Genomic DNA, 20,248 nt, shown 5'->3' with positions numbered 1-20,248 from the left:
GCAATAATACCCTATGCATTTATTAGTTAATCTGTTTAACTCCATCACCAGCGCTTAATCATATTTTTTTTATACAATTACATTTATTCTAATTTATTTTGTAATGTATGTCTTGTACTTGTATTTGATCTTTTACTGTGTGTTGGAAAGTGTCATTGAAAGGTGCTTATAAATAGAATATATTATTGCTTATTATCTTTAAAAGATCAAAGCTCATCCAATGACACATGCCTCCTCCCCCCATCATCAACCACCTGGCATCATGTGACTGAAGCTCATTTTATAACAACTGCATCATCATCATGATGAAGCACAGGCTGCAGGTCCATGAGGAACACCAGCATCTGCTCTTGTCCATCAGGATAAACAGATCAGATACAGAATGATGAAGATGTGAAGTTAATTAATAACTCATGAGATGTTTTATGTTAATTGATTTTTTTAATGGCAGTTCATTGTCTGTGGGAGAAACTAACATTGCATTTAAACAACAGCACAAAAAAAGTCACATTAGTTGATTGTAATGATTAGACCATTGGATAACACACATATCTACAGTATGTACAGTTTATAGGTTAGAGGGTGTACAAAGCAAATATTACATTTATATTTGGCTCAGTAGCTCCACTACTGGTTCACACAGACCTGATGTTGAACTCTCTTACAGAGGGTTTGAAAGCAGACGCCAGCATTTAAAACAGGTACAAAACTAGTTATCAAAAAATACTTCATATGTAGGAAAAACAAGTAATTTGTACAACCTTCTTACAAAGGGAACACACAACAAATCTGCTCACCACACAACTCAATACAAGCTATTATTAGACCTACACCTCAGTCAGTCTGTCCAACATGGTACTCTGCAGCTCTGCAGGGCTTTTGGTTCTGGCTCTGTGAACTGCTCCTTCTCTCACAATACTGACTCAGTGTTAGAAAAGTCCTGAAACAAGACGCTGGATGCTGCTGGACCTGGACCCTCTGTGATCCTCCTGCTGGACTCCACTCTCACTGTGGGGTTTAGTATTTCTGCAGATGAACTGAACGTGGCCCCGCTGAGAGGAGGAATTAAAATTAAAGGCTGAATATGAAACAACATTTAGAAGATATGAAAAATAACTAACATACTCAAACACTAGATGTGTACACTACATATCTACATACATTCATCATATAATGACATTTAGTAAACTAGTGTCATATGAAACACTGAGTTACAGCTAAAAAAACTGTATCTACACTAACAACATGGTCCACGGCTCAGCTGTGGGGGACTGAGACTGGGGGGTGGGGGTGGGGGTGGGGGTGGGGGTGGGGGTGGGGGGGTGGGGTGACTTTAACACTGAGAGAAATTATGCAATAATACATTCACTGGGAAGAAGCCAGGTTTAGTTTTTAAAGGAGCAGACGTGTCTCCTGCTCCTCGGTGAGATCAGCTCCAAACGTTTTCAATGATGAGACATTTGGTGACAGTGAAGAAGAAGAAAGTGGAAAGAAAACACAGACACCAGCTGATCACACGCCACAGTCGCTCCATGTTAACAGGAGATGAGTGATGCTGCTCAGTTCAGCTGGAGGACGGCTCCGTCGCCTTCTGTCACTAAGTGGAGACAGTGTTCACGCTCCGCTCCCACTTGTGATGGTTCCCGCGTTTCCTCTTCCTGCAGAAGACGTACAGAGCTGTGAGGGGGACGCAGCTGACCGACGACACCAGCAGCAGGCCGATGAAGACTTGACCGAAGACAGGATACTCCGTCACCACTGACTTGCCCTGAGGAGACAACAGGTACAGTTAACACCTGTCTTCACACAGGAGCCTTTACAACTCATCAGTCGTCTGTGGGGCTGACGCAGTTGTCGCTCATGTTGGCACAACATCGCATTTATGTTTAATACAGTCTGTAACGTCTTCCTCTTGGGGTCTCTCAATTAAAACAATAACAAAAGACAGTGTTTGGTGATGTTGTGAAGCAGTGTGGGATCATGGGAGTTGTTGTCTTCTGCTGGTTTGGATTCCTTCAGTGTCAGTGGTTCAGGAGGTTTTTACCTGCAGCTGAATTATCCACAGAGGTCTCCTCGTCTCCACAACAAGCAGAGCAGCTGATTAGAACCAGTAGAAACACTTAATAAAAGTAACTTAAATTAAAGCAGCTTGGCCAGACGTCACACCTGCCCTCCATTATACATCAGACTCATTACACAACAAACAGCCTGTGGAGAGGTATGAAGGTTGTAGAGTAAAAGCCAGGGGCCAGTTGCATGAAACACCTTAGTTTAAGATTTTCCTTAGTTGCACAAAACACCCTTAAACACCCTTCTCCTTAATGTTTCCTTAAAATGCTCACTGCAGGATTTAAGGTTTTTTTCCTTATCTTGGTCTTATACTTAAGGAATCACTTGAAGTCAGTTGAGACCTTAGCAACCAAAGTATGGAAGAAAACTAAAGGCACCTCTGACTCTGTCTTAACTGCAACATGACTGAGTTTAGGGAGATAAATGAAGAACATGAACACATCACAAGAAGAGTGGAACTGATTCTCATCACATATTTGACCGTCTGTCAGTTTAGGATTTGTCCGATCATCTATAGTTGGATCACTCTACTTTCTGCAGCTCAACGATTGCTCAGAAGTGCTAATGGCAGCAAATGAACAGTCTCCATGGAAACGGTAGAATTTTACCACTGTAAAATCTTTCACTGTTGCAAATGCATTAACTTTTCTCCTTAACTAAAGACTCTGTGCGAAACCCTTAAGTAACTCCCTCAGCTAAGGAGAAATTAAACCTTAAGTGTCATATTTAATTAGAAAACTTAAGGTATTTTGTGCAACTGGCCCCTGATCTTCACATGGTGGTTCCAACAGACATTTCCACACTGGATTAGAAGTGGGTAAAAAATGAGCTTTGACCTTTTGGATATAAACATCGGATATAAACATAATTAGTGAATACATTCTTAAGTTATGACCCAAACTGTCTTTTTGTGAGGTCACAGTGACTTTTGACCTTTGACCTTTGACTACCAAATTCTAATCAGTTAATCCTTGAGTCCAAGTGAATGTTTGTGCCAAATATGAAGAAATTCCCTCCGGGTGGTCCTAAGACATTAGATTCAAGAGGCCGACGATGTGTTTTGCTCGGTCACCTTGAGCTTTGACGTTTGAGAAATTCCCTCAAGATGTTGCTGAGATATCACACTCCTGAGAATGGGATGGATGTACAACCCAAAAACATACTGGGTGGGGACAAACGAAATGACTTTCATTCTAACGTTAGCTTTCAGATCAGTGATGACCATTATAGGCTGTTACCTCTGTATAAACCTGTATCTATTGTAAATTGTTTTTGTTTGACTGTGACTTGTTCTTCACTGTTCACACCTGACGACCCTCCCCCAGTGACCTCTCATCTCTTTGGCTTGCTAAAGAGCAGCAGCTCCTTCTCCCCTCTCGGCTCTTCGAGGACCAACAAAGCTCACAGCACCAGGTCAGCACAAGGCTACCTGGAACAACAGCTTTCCTGCAGGCCTGCTCACAGCAGACTCTCCTTCACTCTGCTTTTCAACAAAGAGTGAACAATTTCACTTCAGCGCCAACGGCAACTTAGTCTGCCAGCTGATTTTCCAAGCAACAGGAGTCACAGCAGAGTTAGCATGGAACAGCTAGAAAACGAGAAAACAGCGGAAGCCACACAGCAACACAGGACTTCACTCCACCAGGAAGCCACCCAACTCACTGGACTTTACAACAACACTAGAAAGGACCTCTTTGTTTTGTTCCAAGGACTGGGTGACGTTTACTGACTGTGCTTAACCTCACCCAGCACAGCACAGCTAAGCAGCAGAAGTCTAAACCTTTGTACATGTACATGTTGGTTAATGTTTTGTTGTGTATATATATATATATATATATATATATATATATATATATATATATCATGCCCTGACAACAAGCCCTGACCAGGTGAACTAATGGAGTGACTTGAGTATCAGAGGAGACAAAAGCAAAGCTCACCAGCTCTTTGTTCCATGCTTGGTAGGTGGGCGTCCCGCCCTGGATGTACTTGACGATGTAGATGATAAAGAGGCCGATAAGGAGAATAGGACTGGTGAACCCCCACATGATCTTCCAGTACCAGTTGGGACGATGACCGAGCATGTCCTCTATGTCCTTTTCAAACCTACAATCAGAGATAATATATTAAAACCTCATGAATATGGTTCCCAGCTGGACCAAAACAACCGCAACTGAAGTCACACAAACACAGAGACACACAGAAACGCAAACCTTCTAATCCCATAGATGTAACTGACAGCTATGACCTCGATGAGGACGATGAAGAGCAGGGAGAACGTGGCTCCATAGTCATTGAACATGGTGAACCAGTAGTTCCCTGAGGGGGTGGTGAAGCCGAGGCCGAGCAGCAGACAGAACAGACATACTAAACCTGTGGGAAACACACACTCAGTCAATGACACACATCCATGTACAGTCACTGCAGAGCAACATCAAGAAGTCATAGACATGCCATAAAAAACAAATCTATGAAACAATAAGAAAATGAATGTAGAAATATAAACATGATATGTTATATATATATGATTGTATATATTAAATATATAATATATATTTATTCATTAATATTATATAATACTAAATAAGTGAATAAAACATTGGATAAAAGCATTTAAATAAATAAATATTAAATATTTATTTATTTCTATATAATGAATATGCATTTATTAATATAAATATTAAATAAAAATGCCTTTGGCCTATTGCAAAAGCAAAAAGCATTTTTAATAAATATTACATTAATTTTATAAATATTAAATATTCGCTTATTAATATTAATTAATATATGGTGTGTAAATATTGATATTATTAAATATTAAATTAAAGAATAAGAATAAAGCTTTTTTATTTAATTTTAAACACTTATTTATTCCTGTTTATATTTCCACATTTATTTTCTTATTCCTTTACAGATTGATTCTTTCTAAGTAAAGTCTATCTATTTAAACCTGCTGTCTGGGTCAGTTAATCCTTTGATTGGTCACAGTCATGTGGGACAAATTAAATCTTAAAATCTGATTGGCTGAGGTGAACTCAAACAGATAAATGTGTCTGTCTTGCCAACAGGAACATCTCATAGCTCCAGAACCATGGTAAAAAGGTTATTTCCCAAACTGTCACAGTGAAATTGCTTCCTTTAAACCAGTGGTTCCCAAACTGGGGCATGAGGACCCCTGGGGAATTCAAAGTCATATAAACCACTAGTACAGGCTGAGGCCCACAAGGATGATGATGGTGAAGGCAACATCTCCCATCATCATCAGCCTGGATTTACCGTTGAACAACTCGTTGCTCATGCAGGACACAATCTTGAAGTCTCGCAGCGGGGTGATGATGGCGGTGACGTTTCCCAGCATGCTGCCCATCCCCAGCAGCAGCAGCATAACGAAGTACAGCACTGACCACAGCTGGGACACTGGCATGTTTTTAATGGCCTCACTGTACACTATGAAGGCCAAACCTGTCCCCTCCACTGCCTGGAACAGATGAGAGACAGAGTTAATGACTGGAATCTCAACTGGCTAACAGAACAGTTCTACAGGCCTGAGATAACCACTGTGAGGCAGGTAACCACATCCTGTACTGTGAATGGTTTTCTATATGTCAGGTCAGCTTGCTTGGTTAAAGGTACTGTTAACCTTGGTGATGTATAATTTGTGTGAGGCAGCCTGTTGCCTGCAGCTCTTTATCTAAGACTTTTTCTTCTTCTTCTGTTCCATATATTGTTTTAACTGACCAACAGCAGTCAGTACAAGTCAAGTCAAAGTCTTCTTTGGACAGATAAAGATGTCTTGTATCTCCTTCACTCTTCACCATGTTACCTGAAGCACTGGCAGGAGAAACTGGACGAATCCCAAACATTAAAACTATGTTAAATTACCAGATAATTCTTCCTCTGTGTTTATGCAGATGATGTACTATTATTCACACACACTAATGAAACCTTAAACTGTTTAGCTCACCTGTCCTGTTTGGATACAGAGGATCTTTACCCACTCAAATCAACATGGGGAATATTAAAGGTGCAATATGTAAGTTTTGCTATTGCTACATAGCCAGCGTTAGCATTAGCAGCTGTTTACTTACTAGTCTAGAAGATACGTTGTGAGCACAGCATCAAACTCCATTCCTTTACTTACCAGTAGCTGTCTCCAGAGGTGGAAACAAACACCAATATTAAATCGTTTTGCTTTTATTTCTATTTCTAGTCTTTTCTTCCACTGAAGTTAGCATGCTAACCTACATCTTGTCACTTTCTGATACTGACTCACTGTAGTGTCCAGTCTGTCCTGAAAGAACAGCTGCTCAGAGGACATATTATAACCTCTTATATTGTAAACACGACTGAAGCTCTTGTCAAGACTGAACAGCTGTTAATGCTATCGTTAGCTATGTAGCAATAGCAAAACTCACAAATAGCTCCTTTAAATACTGACATACACCCAACATATCCTCCACATTGTCAGAGTCATGTAATCTAAACCTAATCCTGCACTTGAAGTTGGTCACACTCTCAAAAGTTAATAAACAGCTGGAAGTGTCAAATGATCTGTTAAAGGTAAAAACTGCCAAGAATAATAACCCTTAACAAATCAGACGGCTCAGCATCCATTCTCATCCAATTCTAACAGCTCAGGTTAACAACTGTAACGTCTGAATTTAACACTTCCACCACACCAGTAGATCCAACCTTCAGCTCTGTATAAAGACGTGCTAACAGTGAACATACTACACAGGTGAGAGGGATTTTAGTGCAGCAGAAAACTGCATATTCCAGGGAAATCTTTCAAATGTGGATACACATGGTAAACTTGACACAAATCCTCCTTGTGTATTACTCTTTTGATAAAACATGTTAGCCACTTGAAAATTGAATGCGGCTGCCATTTCTTTCAAGGACATGATATTAATGATAAAGTTCATCCAGTATTTTCTCATATGAATAATCCAGGTGTCAAATCGTACATTTTAACAATGTAAAAGGCAAAATTTAGTACACTGTAAAAAATGAAAGTGTATTTGGTACCACTTAACAAGAAGACTCCCCTTATAAGGGACTTATGAAAAGTTTATAACTAGTTTATTGATTAGCTTGTTATAAATCATTCATAAGCTGCTATAACACATGAGATAAAAAGGACAACAGTGACCTGTTCCTTGCCAAATAGTGAGCCTACATTTCTCTGTACTGCGATGAATCAAAGGGCTGGAGGTGGACACGGAGACACAGTCTGTATTTTTTTGGCTGGAACGCAAGAGTGGGATCAGCCTTGTGATCTGGAATGTCACTGATTGACTGAGTGAGTGATGATATTTCCACCACTGTTCAGCAAAGTGCCGAGCTTTATGATTTGTAAAGTATTAACAACCAAATGAATGATTATAAACCATTTATAAATCCTTAGTAGTCTTATTGTAAAGTGGTGCGGTATATTTCAGCGAAAATATTACTCAACAAAAAAAAGATTACTCACAAAAAAGCTTGCTAACTAGCCTTGTGCTAGCGAGTTAGCCTAGTGAGCTAATGTTAAGACAAGTAAACGAGTTTTGTACATCATTCATAATAAATGGTTTGCAAATACGTTGTTTTTTATGCAGAATTTTTCACATAACATATAGAAAAATAAAGCTCTGAAGAAATTTAAGAGTTGTGAATTTTACATCCTCATAGGATTACATGGCAAAATCAGTGCAATCAGTCCTGTGGGTAAAAGTTTGTGGTAAAATATATGTTTCCTATGCCAGAAATGGCAGCCATCTTGAAATGTGAGAACGCTGAACTGAACGAATCAGTTTACAAATGATGAACGTGAACGTTTTACAACACTTTTAACTCACGTTTTATGGCACGCCGCATAACGTCTCCATAGATGGGTAGAAGGAGGTTCTATTGAAAAAGAATATCGGCCTATTTATTGAAATATATGGAACAAATGAATGTGAACTAGTTTGTTTTCATCTGTATGAACTGAACTTTGAGCTAACCGCACCAGTTATTAGGAGACCCTTTATCATTGTTCATAATTATTTCTTTTTAAATGCTTTTCTCTCTCACAGTGTGCGAATCCATTGTTGTTAATAATATAAAATATTAGGGTGTTCAGTGTGTATCACTGTAAGAACAGTGTAATGATGAGGGACGTACAGTGTCTAGTTCACTCTCCAGGTCACAGGTTTCCAGTTTGTTGGCGATCTCAGCAAACTGCTGCGGATACGTGGCGTTCAGCTTCTCAGTCCATTCGTAGACCGTGTCCATGGTGATGGTGTCCTCTGCTAGGTTAAAGGTATTCAGCAGCAGGACGCGGGTCCTGGAGCAGGAAGAGATGGACCGTTACATGAAAAGTTCACGACCTCAACCCAGACCTCAGACCTGACCCAGAATATTAATCACCTGCAGTACCTTTTATCATTCAGTGTAGTTCTCAGGTTTACCAGTGCAGCTGTCTCACTGAGGGCAAGTGTCATACACTCATCTGCCGTCTGAGACAGACCCAGAATCAAACTGTCCACCCTTAAAGCCAGAGCACCAGCAGGTCCTGAAGTTTCAGTCAGCTGCACTGTATCATTAACTCGACTGGTCACTCAAACACCTCCTCATTAAACACTGAGCGAATTTTGTGTAAGAGTTCAACTGGAAGACATCACGTTTACCCAGCTCAGCCATTTCCCAGTTGATGAATGAAAGACAAAGACTGAGCTGTGATTTCAGCTGTGTTTACTGTAAAATGATCAGAGAGAAAGTAGAAGAGACAGACTGTCTTTCGTAAGTTATGTTTTCAGGCTTTTGCCTTTGACTGGATGACATGCAGCAACCCCAGTCACCACAGCAATGACTAAACCCCAATGTAACACACTCCACCAGGTGAAGCACCAGGGCCTGAGACTATATTTCATATTTAGTCTCTCACACAGAGCACAGCAATAATAATGACAATAATGATACATGTAATAAAAGTTGTTTATTTGCTGTAATGGAGGTGAGGCTCGGTGTATCGGAAGCGCTCCTCCTCTTCCCTGAAGTTCCCGAGCAGCTGGGAAACCAGAGCAGCTTGGCACTTTGCTGACCAGTGGTGGAAATATCATCACTCACTCAGTCAGTCAGTGGGATTCCAGATTACAACGCTGATCCCACGCTTGCGTTCCAGCCAAAAAAACATGATAAACACACAGTCCGTGTCCACCTCCAGCCCTTTGATTCATCACCACTCACTAAGCTGCAAAAATTCACTTTACTCTTACACATCCAACCCACACACACACGACCACCTCAGCTGCTTCACTCTGTCTGTTATTACTGCATCTACCTCACTGCACAGTTTGTGATCTCAGTGGCTGTCTGTTCCATCTGCACATGTGGCTGCTGATCTTTGACAGCGTCTCAGTCTCTCTCTATCAAACATGTTTTTGTACAGTTATAATTTCCATCTGACCAGTGGCTAACAATTACTTTACGGATTGAACAAAAACAAACAAACAACCTACAGTGAACCGGCTCTCTGCTGTCAGGTCTGAGGGAAGCCCAGTATGTGAAGAAGTTAAAAAAATAGATCTGTTTTCCCTCTGCTGCTGCCGCTCCCTGCTGCTGCCCTTGAGTGGGCTTTATCACCATGAAGATAAAGATAAAATAATAAAATACTAAAACACTGGAGAAGAACTGAAGTCAGTAAAACCAGTTACCAAAAGGAAATCAGTCCAGAAAATAAAAATAGAATAAAGGACCTAACAGTAAACTGCCTAAAATGTATAGATAAATAAATAGATAGAATAGAATAGAATAGAATAGAATAGAATAAATAAATAAATAATTGAGGTGCTTTTAAAAATCTCAACATCTATGCTGCTCTCTGTATCTGATGGGATTACTGAGGCTGTGTTTTCTTTTCCATTAATGTCATGTATCTGTGTCTTGTGTGTCAATTATGTCAATTATCACTCATACATTTAATTCATAATTATTATCAACTTTGAATAACATCAATTAAAAACTAATGACCACAAAAAAAAAACCAACTACAAACTTACTTGCAGCTTTGAGGTACACATACACATATACACAGCATCTGTGGACTGTTTAAAGACACACAGGGTGCCCTCACATACACACATTAACACACACACACATACACACATTAACACACCTCTCCAGGCAGTTCTCGTAGTTGACGGTGGCCTTGAAACCGTAGATGGCGAAGGTGACGATGCTGGCGAAGATGGAGGTCCCGCTGTTGATGAGGGAGACGACGATGGCCTGACGCTCAAAGTTGTTGTTGTATTGGTTGTAGCTGGCGAAGGCTATGAGAGACCCGAACCCCAGACCCAGAGAGAAGAAGATCTGAGTGGCTGCGTTGATCCACGTGGTGGGGTCGGCAAGCTGCTCCATCTGACACACACACACACACACACACACACACACACACACACACACACACAGCATACACTTTAACATACATCTTAATAATAACCTTCTGTTGTTTCACAGTTCAACTGATGGTTCTAACACACGAACATTCAAACAGAAACTTTGTATTGGAAAATGTCAACAACTTGAACTAAGCTCTGTCCTCACACACAGTGTGTGTCCGCTCTAAAACCCCAACACAACCTCACCTTGGGTGTGAACATGTATTTGACTCCATTCATGGCCCCGTGCAGCGTGACGCCCCGGATCAGGTAGATAAAGAGGACCAGGTAGGGAAAGGTGGCTGTGAAGTACACCACCTACAAATAGAGCCACACAGCAGCCAGGGTCAAAGTTCACGTGGGAGTGGGTGAGTAGCAAGTTGTTGTTATTTTGTTGTTCTTATGTGAGACTTAATCAAGCAAACAGTTTGATTTAATTATTAATTATTGATATATTATCTTTAGCCATTTTGCATATTTGTTTTATTAGTATATTTATAAATTTTCTGATTTGAATTATGCCTCTTGTGTGTTTAAAGGTTGTTTTTGTTGTTATTATCATGATAAATATTATGATCTGATACCTGATAGGCTGAGGTGTTATATAGATGTTCACAAGAGCGGAAGGGCCAACAAGTACCAACTGCACAACTTTGAAATAAAGTCAACTAGTAGACAAACAATTGTCATTTTTATTTTCTTTCCTCAAGTTTATGAGTATCTCTTTTTTTTCCATGAATAAATATTGAATTGTGACATTAAGGAGAGAATGTGTGTTGATATTCTTTTAATCTTTTAACATTATAAACAGTTTATATTCACAGTCCTTGATGTTTCAAGTGTCTCACTAACAGTCACAGAGTCGACCTGACCATGTACACTGTGGCTCCTGTCAGTGTGTATGCTTAGGGCCCCTGGGGGCCCTCTTACCTTTCCAGTTGACTTTACCCCTCGGACAATGAACAGGTAAGTAATGACCCAAGCGAGCACGAGACACAGAGCCTGGCCCGTGTGAACACCTCCGTTCCCTTCAATAGAAGAAGAAATGTCCAGCGTCTCCCTGTAGAAGAAGTACTGGGTGGGCGTGGCCCTCTCACACTCCTCTATGGGCCCTGTTCGGTTGGAGTTGACGGGGCACTCGGCCCAGGGCAGGACGGACTGAGACATGGACACAGAGCAGTGCAGTGTGTTATCTGACTGTGCAGAGCAGGGCCAACTCTTTGTATAGAAACAGAATCTGTCAGTGAACAAATGACAGTTGTTGTTAATCAGCAGCTCACTTGAAATGAATGAAAGAGGTACCAGAAACTCCATGCATTGATGATGTTGTAATAGAGACACAGATACAGGGAAGTCACAACACTAGCAAGACCTAAAACGAGAGAGTTGTACAAACAAATCAAAAACTGTTACAAAGGACAACTTCACACAATCTGTACACACCTGTTAACCCAAAAAATTAATGTTCATCATGTGAGTCAAACAGTAATGCTTCACATACTGGAACTCATTACTGACCAGCTGCAATAATTAGAATTAAATCATTTAATTAGCACTTCACTAACACACAGCTCTCACGGGGCCAACGCAGCAGACACACACTCTCCTGCAGTCTCACACACCACCAGAGAGGCAGAGGTGCTCCCTCATCACTGTCTCACTGTCACTTACCCACTCCTCCCAAATATGGGCTGATGGCAGTCCACGCTCCAATGCTACCAAGACGCATCTTCTGACCAATGGCAAGCTCCAGGTAGAACAAGGGCACGCCCTCCAGAAACAGCATGATTAGATATGGAATCAGGAACCCCCCTGAGGATGGAAAAAAAGCTGTACTCAGCCGATTCAGAAAACACAACATCACAACAAACAATGAGGGCTACTGCCAGTCTACACATTCATACTTTCAACAGGGAACAAGCAAAGACTGTGTCCCACAGTTTCTCTTACAGTGAAGAGGGTTCAGATGTTACATTATATTACATTTACATTTATATTTACTCAGATGCTTTTATCCAAAGTGACTCTAAGTACTGCTCTGCACTGCTCTGATTGCATATAGCTTGTTCCACCATCAGGGAACCACAGACCTGAACAGTCTGGACTGAGACTGTCTTGAGTGCAGGGATGTTGATGCCTGATGACATTCCTTGGAGGAACACAGTGGCAAGAAGGAGCATAAAGCTGAATGACTGAGTTCAAGTAGATGGTGCAGACCCAGAAATCTCTCTGAAGGCAGCATTAGTGAGTTGAATTTGATTCAGGCAGTCACAGGTAGACAGTGTAGGTCGATAAGTAGGCTGATCTAAGACCAGACGGGCTGCTGCATTCTGGACCATCTGTAAAGGTTTCATTGTACATGAAGGCCTGTCAGAAGAGGATTGCAGCAGTCCAGGTGAGAGATAACCATGACGTGGACCAAGAGCTGGTTGGAGTACTGAGTGAGGTTAGGCCTGGTTTTTCTGATGTTAAATAGAGCAAGCAGCATGACCAGGAAAAGGATGCAAGATGGTCAGAGAAGGAGAGCTGGTCATCAAACATGACACTCAGGTTTCTCTAGACCTTGGTTGGGGTACGAAATGAAGAGGTAATTTTGATTTGTATTGATATTGTGATGGAGAAACTGATTGGCAGGGATGACTAGAAGTTCATTCTTAGAGAGGTTTAGTTGAGGGTGGCATTCCTTCATCCATGTGGATATGTCAGAGAGACAGGCTGAGATCTGCACAGACACAGTGGGGTCAGCTGGAGGGAGTGACAGGTATAGTTGGGTGTCATCTGCATAGCAGTGATGAGAAGCCATAGCGGATAATTGGACCCAAGGGGTGATATAAATTGCAAAGAGGAGGGGTCCCAGTACTGATTCTTGGGGCACTCCTGTGAGGAGGAGATTTGATAAGGACGTTAGTCCTTGCCATGACACAGAAGGAGGGCCCAGTGCGATTGAACCAAGAAAGAGCTTTGCATGAGATGCCCATGTCAGAGAGTACAGAGAGCAGGATGGTTCACTGTATCAAAGACTGCTGAAAGATCCAGTAATATCTACAGTGAGTTTCCAGTTTATTTGGTAACTGTATAATCTAATTCAATCCAGTATCCCTGCAATAAAACAAGATAAACTGTGAGGTTTCTAACATTTTCCCCATTAACACTGATGAGGCAGACAGGATATTAAAAACACAACAACATTACAAACTATGACCATAACAATGAACCATCTCTCACTGTCAACAACTGATAACCATACAAACATGTAGGAAGAGGTTTTGTGTCAGGTCCTAACTCTACATCTGGAAGCAAAGCATTGTATAACTGACTCATGGAAGAAACAAACAACCTGTACAATTTCACAATGGTCGAAGGGAATGACCTTTTACTTTGCCTTAGAAAAGATAAGTTACATTACAAAGAACAAACTTGACAGGTTTAGGGACATTTGACACATCTTTTGTATCTTCCTGAAATGTAATAAGATTGAAATAGACGGTTGGAATGATGAATGTAACTCAATTGACCGCTATATAGGGCTGTACCTTTGTTTTTACATATTATCTATTTCAATCATTATCATCATCATCATCTTCATCATTATCAGTTATTATTATTAGTGACTGTTATTTCATTTTAATCATTATTGTTTCTTCATTATCATATATGTTCTATGTCTGTCCTTATATCACCCTTCTTGTTGTGTTGTTCCTTTTCTTAAACAAATAATTCAATAAAGTAAGTTTGAAAAAAAAAGACATGTAGGACTTTGAGTGCAGAGCTGCTGCAACCCATTATACTGGTGTGCCTAATAAACAGGTATGTCAGTATATGTATTTGAGTGTGAACTATGAGACACACTCTGTAAATGTGGTCTGAATCACAAGTGATACATCTGCTCATCACAGAATAAAACATAATAACCTGTGTTTTTAATGAAGTGGACAAAGAGTTTCAGTGCTGAGAAAAATATCAACCTTTCTTTCTTTTGTTTTTAACTAAAATGCTGAACAACACCTCTAAATAAAGACGATCCAAAACTGGAACAATGATCTAAATCAGGAACTGACTGATCAAAAACATGTCAACAAGACATTTGGTGCCTTCAGCCTCTGTCAGAGCTGATAGTTTCAGCACTCTGAGCCAAAAAAAGACAGACATTTGATGAAAAGACACATATTAAGTGCAGACAACAGTTTTTGTGGGCTCACTTAGTGGAGACACACATTGACCTTTCATGTGCTGCATGCTGAGTTTTTTAATGCTTCATAAAGTTTATACAGCACGTCAGGTTCAACCTACAGTCTGAGAATAAAGTTTCTAATAATAAATGCGTATTTGCTTCAGGTCTTCGGTTCTTCTTTTTTCCTGTTGTACCTAATCACATTGTTGCTTACAGGGATCTTCAGAAGACAGCCAACACATTAGGAGAAATAAGCTGCAAATTCAGAAACGATGCAGATTCAAAAACACAGACCTGAGAGGCCAGACCTACGACCTGACCTTTGACCAAACGAGAGATTATAAGGGAAGGAAGAAGAGGCTACATAAAAAGGTGATAAAAACATATGTGTTCTTTTGTTCTTTTTGTTACATTTGGTTGTAGTTTTTACAATATTGTAAAAAAGCAACAAAAAACATAGCAAGGGTTAGCGTTAGCTTACGTACAGTCTATGGGGGTTTGTGTGTTTTTGTTGTTGCATCGTTTCTGTATTTGCAGCGTGTTTGCTGTTCATGTATTTGTTTTGGCTTCCTGAAGCACGTTTCGGTTCTTGTATTTGTTTTGTATTTTCGCATGTTTTTTTTTTAATCTTCATCGTTTCTGAATTTGCAGCTTTTTTCTACTAATAATAGTAGTCTGGACTCACTCAGGACTGTTGTGGAGAGACGCATGCAATGTAAGATGAAGGCCATCTTGGACAATACCAACCATCCTCTCCACAACATTCTGGCAGGACAGAGAAGCAGCTACAGCAGCAAACATCTCATCTCACTGCAGAACAGAGAGGTTCAGGAGATCCTTTGTTCCAACTGCCATCAGGCTGTAGAACACCTCAGCCAAAGGAAGTGGATTAATCTAATTATTATTATATATTACTATTGTTTATTTATTATTAACTGTTTTATTATTATTATTATTATTATTATTATTATTATTATTATTATCATCAATGAGCTAATGGACACATGAATTTCCCCTATGGGGGTAAATAAAGTATCTATCTATCTATCTATCTATCTATGATGGAAGTGTTTTGGACCGTTGCAGTGTGTTTGCCATTGTCAGCCACTGTACAGTATGGATGTATGAAAACAGTGTTAGACCGAGCTGAGGAGAGTTTCTTCTGCTGACATTTGCCTATCTACCTGTTCTCCAGCACTAACACTGAGCTGTGCTTAAAATCTACACAACTACATTCATCCTCAACTTCCAGGTCTGAACATTGTGCACTTTCACTTTATAATTAGAAGCTCTTCATTGGAAACTTACAGTATTTTATAAATTGTTAATAAAAATTAAAAACCTCAGTGATACATTGTTCAGATTAAACTCTGTCCCCATGAATGAACCTACAGTGGTACAGTGTTAGAGGCTGAATATCTGACATCCAGTTTCTGTCCACATAGCGATTCCACCACATTGTTGTGGAGTTACTGGACCAAGAAAAAGTTCATTCATTTAGTTGTTTCCAACCTTGAGAACAGCTGTCACATGTCTTCCCTGGTTTCCTGCTCGGACGTTACACATCCAGGACAGTAATTACAGTAGAAGTGTGCTCATTGTTCAGTGACCCGGGACAGACCCAAAAAGACACAGTACTCCTCTAATTCAGCATGTCTACTCTGGGTACTGTCGGGACCTGGTTCATCTGTTCATCTGACCCATGCTTTAATAATATCACTGTTTTATCCAACAGGAAGAAAACTGAGTAAAAACAACACTTCTCATTTACAGAGGAATCTTCAGATATACAGTAAAAACCAGTGGAGTATATCTGCTCTTTATCAGCTTTACACACTGAACATGTGTTGTCTTTCAAAACTGAATCATCACTTCATATCTTTTCTGCTTTTGTTGGTAAAAAGTAAAACACAGGTACATTACAAACAAATTTTACTTGAAAGAAACAAAACCACATGTTAAAACTCTCATCTGTAAACAGTAATGGATGTTTGTGCAGTAGGTGTTAAAACTCCATCCAGTCTAAAGGTTTCTGTCCATGTGTTCTTTGATTATAAAGCAGGTCTAGGTTCTATATTAATACTGTGAAAGCATCAAAGCCTCAGTCCACAGAGAAATGCACACAGCCTGTATTATCATATGTCAGGACTTCTGGAACTTTGTGATGTCACAACTAAGCAGTCATTGCCCTCAGCAGCACCCCAGCCCCAGCCCACCTGGACCCACCATCCAACCTTGCAGGATTTGGTTTCTCTGAGTGTTTTACCTGAAATCTGCTATATTTTTATCAAATCACTCAGAAAATAGTCAGCCAATCAGAAGAGAGGCTCAGAACCTCCTCTCTTCTTATTGGCTCCCTGAACTGTTGTTACTAGAGCTCCAGAGAGAAGCCTGAGAGAGGAGATGTGAAACTACAGAGATGGTTTTTGGTTCTTAAAACCACAAATATATGTTCTTATGGATCAACACTTCATATAAAACACAGGAGAAGAGGAAAATATGGAGCTTTAAATAGTATAATAATCCAAACGGTTAGCAGAAGCAGTGAATCTGCTGCTCTACATATGGTTGAATAAAGGCTCTGCTCTCCCTGAGGTTCACTCAGAGGAGGACCGTCTAAGTTTGAGAGTCTTAAAATTCTTACATAACTTCCACCTGTGAATTATGCATCAGTGCTACATGTTTTCAGCTGATTCCCTCCACAGCTCACAGCTCAGGCTCATTCACAATATGAACTGAGGTCTCTGCTCTTATCACAATGAGCTCTAATTAACTGATTAATTGCTAGTGACAGAGTGTTAGTCACTGTGCCAGAGTACATTTATAACTGTAACACAGTTTAAATACACTGACAACAGTTCATATTAACGAGAGACCAGATGTTTTCTCTTTCTCTTAGACATTAACAGCTGGAAAGACTGTCAGTGTGAAGGGAAATTTGCTGAAACCAAATAAACGTGTTGTTTTAATAACAATTGTTTTAATATGAATAATATAATATTGTTTTAATGAATAATGTTAATCAATTTATAATAGTTATATTACAGTGCCATGTCTGATTGTGGAGCTCCAGCAGCAGTCAGGGTGTAAAGTCTGTGTCCAGGCTTCACCCTGGATAAATCTGACTAATATCAACCACTCACCACTTCAGGTTTATGACCTGCTCTTAGTTTATTGGTTTCAACTTTGAGTCAACCGCCTGTTCAACAATAGCACATTCAGTGTGATAAGGATTCGTTTGGAAATTTACCACCAGAAGCAGCCAACCTGCATGACTCGGATACACCGACCAGAGGCTAACATGTTCCGACAATTTAGTGATTGATTGATGGGCTAATTGTCAGATGTGTGAGATGTGTAGTGTGTGAGCTTCAGTCCTCACACTGACTCCACACTGATGCTGGATGATACAGTGACAGTGTGGAGGCTCGTTGTTCAGGTCCAGCTGTGCCACATCAGTCTCTCTATTTAAAATGTAAATGAGACCACAGAGCTGCTCACGCGTCACACAGACGTTCAGTCTTTGTCAATCATGCACCTGACGGTGCTCAGTATGGAGTCAGTGACTTACCTCCACCGTGCATCTGACACAGGTACGGAAACCGCCACACGTTCCCCAGTCCGACTGCATACGACACACACGCCAGCACAAACTGCATGGGGTTGTCCCAACTGGGTCTCGCATCTTTCTCCATGTCTGAGTCCTGTGAACGTGCCCAGGTCTGAGCTCAGCGGCCGGAGCTCTGCGCGTCAGCGGGGCGGTGGGAGCGGTAGGAGCGGTGAGAGCGGTAAAGAGCGCAGCGTGTGGAGGCTGTGACACCGCGCGTCCTGCCTGGGGTTTATAAACTGACTGTAATAGTAACGTGCTCACTCTGAGGGGGAGGGTCCTCCTAGTCACTGTTTTGTTATTGAATAACTACACATCCCATCAGCCACTGGCTTTAGAGCATGGGAAATGTAGTCATTGAAATGTAAAATAAGTGTAGATGGGATCTGTGAGAATGAAGTGTTGAAATGTCAAGCAGCCACACTACATGCCCCAGAATTCACTACAGGTGTTCATCTCGGATTCATGTCTGTGTCTTATCCCTGCTCCTTGAGCTGGAGTCCTGGATGACAGTTTAGTGGTCCAGGCTCTTTAACCCAGCAGGATTGTCTCCTGTGGAAAATCCCAGCCTGCCCTGGTCTTCACTTGCACCTCATCTGACAGCTGTATTCATTAACTAACATACTTCTCTCCAGCTGTGATGTTGGTGTTCAGATCCTGACCGAAGCAAAGGCTCCGTTTGTTTTTATTGTTCTGTGGTTATGTAACCTTCACACCGTGTAACTGTAGACTTCCACTGTGTGACATTACAGCTGAGTCGTAAACTGATCATTCAGAAAACAGACTGATCAAAACTACATTTAAATTACAACAGAGGATCCTCCATTAGTGGCCCAATGAAAATGAATTCATATTTATAATGATTGTGATTCTGATCCTCTGACGAGAATTTATCAGATTATTAGTTCAACACAGGTGAAGGCTCAAATAAAATCCCTGGTGTGGGGTGTAGGCGTCCCCACGAACATACCTGTGGGACACTGACCCTGAAATTTATGGACAACATGGCTGCATGAATGTGTCAGTGAAGATCACTGTGTGTGTGGACGCCTAAATATCTGTTAGAGGGGACCTGAAGTCATGGTCATGTATGACAGCGGGACTGTGATGTCCACTTGACCTCATCCAGCTCAGTTTCCTCATCACAGCACAGCTGGTCAGAGCTGTTCCAGCTGCAGGATCTGGGACCTGGAACCTGATCTTTAACTGTGATATTGCTTCAAAGTAAAGACAACTGTCTTTAATTAAAACTGAAATGGAAATGGTGAATGTTAAAGTAGATGGATTAAAAATAATCATGTAATTCAATTTAAAAATTCTATTATTAATTCTTTGTGGTAGATGGCGACGAGTGGCTACAGAACAGACTGTGAGGTACTTTATTAATTAACCATTAGGTAATAATTAGTTCCCAACATCTGTTATTAAAGAGCAGCTGAGGGGGGGCAGACAGGGGCCGGTCACATGACTGCTGCTGAGATTTGTTACCCATTATTCGCATCAGTCCAGTTTTATCCCTGTCATTGTGGGCGGTCATCATCATCATCATCATCATCATCATCATCATCATCATCAGTCCCTTATCACAGGACTGTCACAGGTATTAGCCTGTTGTTTTACACTATTACAGGCTTCATTAACAAGTCAAACCTGGTTAACCATTAATTAATGAGATATTTCTTCCTGATGACACCTTCAGTCTGAGGGCACAATAACAAACAGCAGGTTGAACATAAACCAGGATACAGAGAATAATGTGTGTGATAATTAATCCACCTCCACCTGCTCACATGATTCAACACGACTATCTTTACTATATGAGCCACTTTAGATTCAACAGTTTGATAAAAAATAATACTGTACTATACTATAATCTGAATTCCTGTTCACCATGTTCACGTGTCTGTGTATTTTACACGTAGAGACATAGACAGTTCATCTGTCTGCACAAACAGATACTGACACAGTGTTACTGCAGCGGTGTGTCTGTGGACGAAG

General features: G+C 40.6%; 1 protein-coding gene across 1 annotated transcript; it reads right to left on the bottom strand.

The window, feature by feature from the left end:
- Positions 1–427: 427 nt before the first annotated feature.
- Positions 428–18,607, bottom strand: LOC130171622 (sodium- and chloride-dependent transporter XTRP3A-like). Its single transcript, XM_056379683.1, has 11 exons — positions 18,215–18,607; positions 12,144–12,284; positions 11,753–11,844; positions 11,403–11,630; positions 10,680–10,790; positions 10,211–10,452; positions 8,218–8,380; positions 5,347–5,548; positions 4,284–4,443; positions 4,011–4,176; positions 428–1,768 (listed from the first exon to the last, which is right to left on the bottom strand). The coding sequence occupies exons 1-11, from the start codon at positions 18,336–18,338 to the stop codon at positions 1,598–1,600; spliced, it is 1,800 nt and encodes a 599-aa protein (XP_056235658.1). The 5' UTR covers positions 18,339–18,607; the 3' UTR covers positions 428–1,597.
- Positions 18,608–20,248: the final 1,641 nt, after the last annotated feature.

Source organism: Seriola aureovittata, chromosome 7 (genome assembly GCF_021018895.1).
Source record: "Seriola aureovittata isolate HTS-2021-v1 ecotype China chromosome 7, ASM2101889v1, whole genome shotgun sequence".
Classification (NCBI taxonomy): domain Eukaryota; kingdom Metazoa; phylum Chordata; class Actinopteri; order Carangiformes; family Carangidae; genus Seriola; species Seriola aureovittata.
Note: the sequence above shows the minus strand (reverse complement) of the source record. Positions and strands in the feature narration are given on the sequence as shown.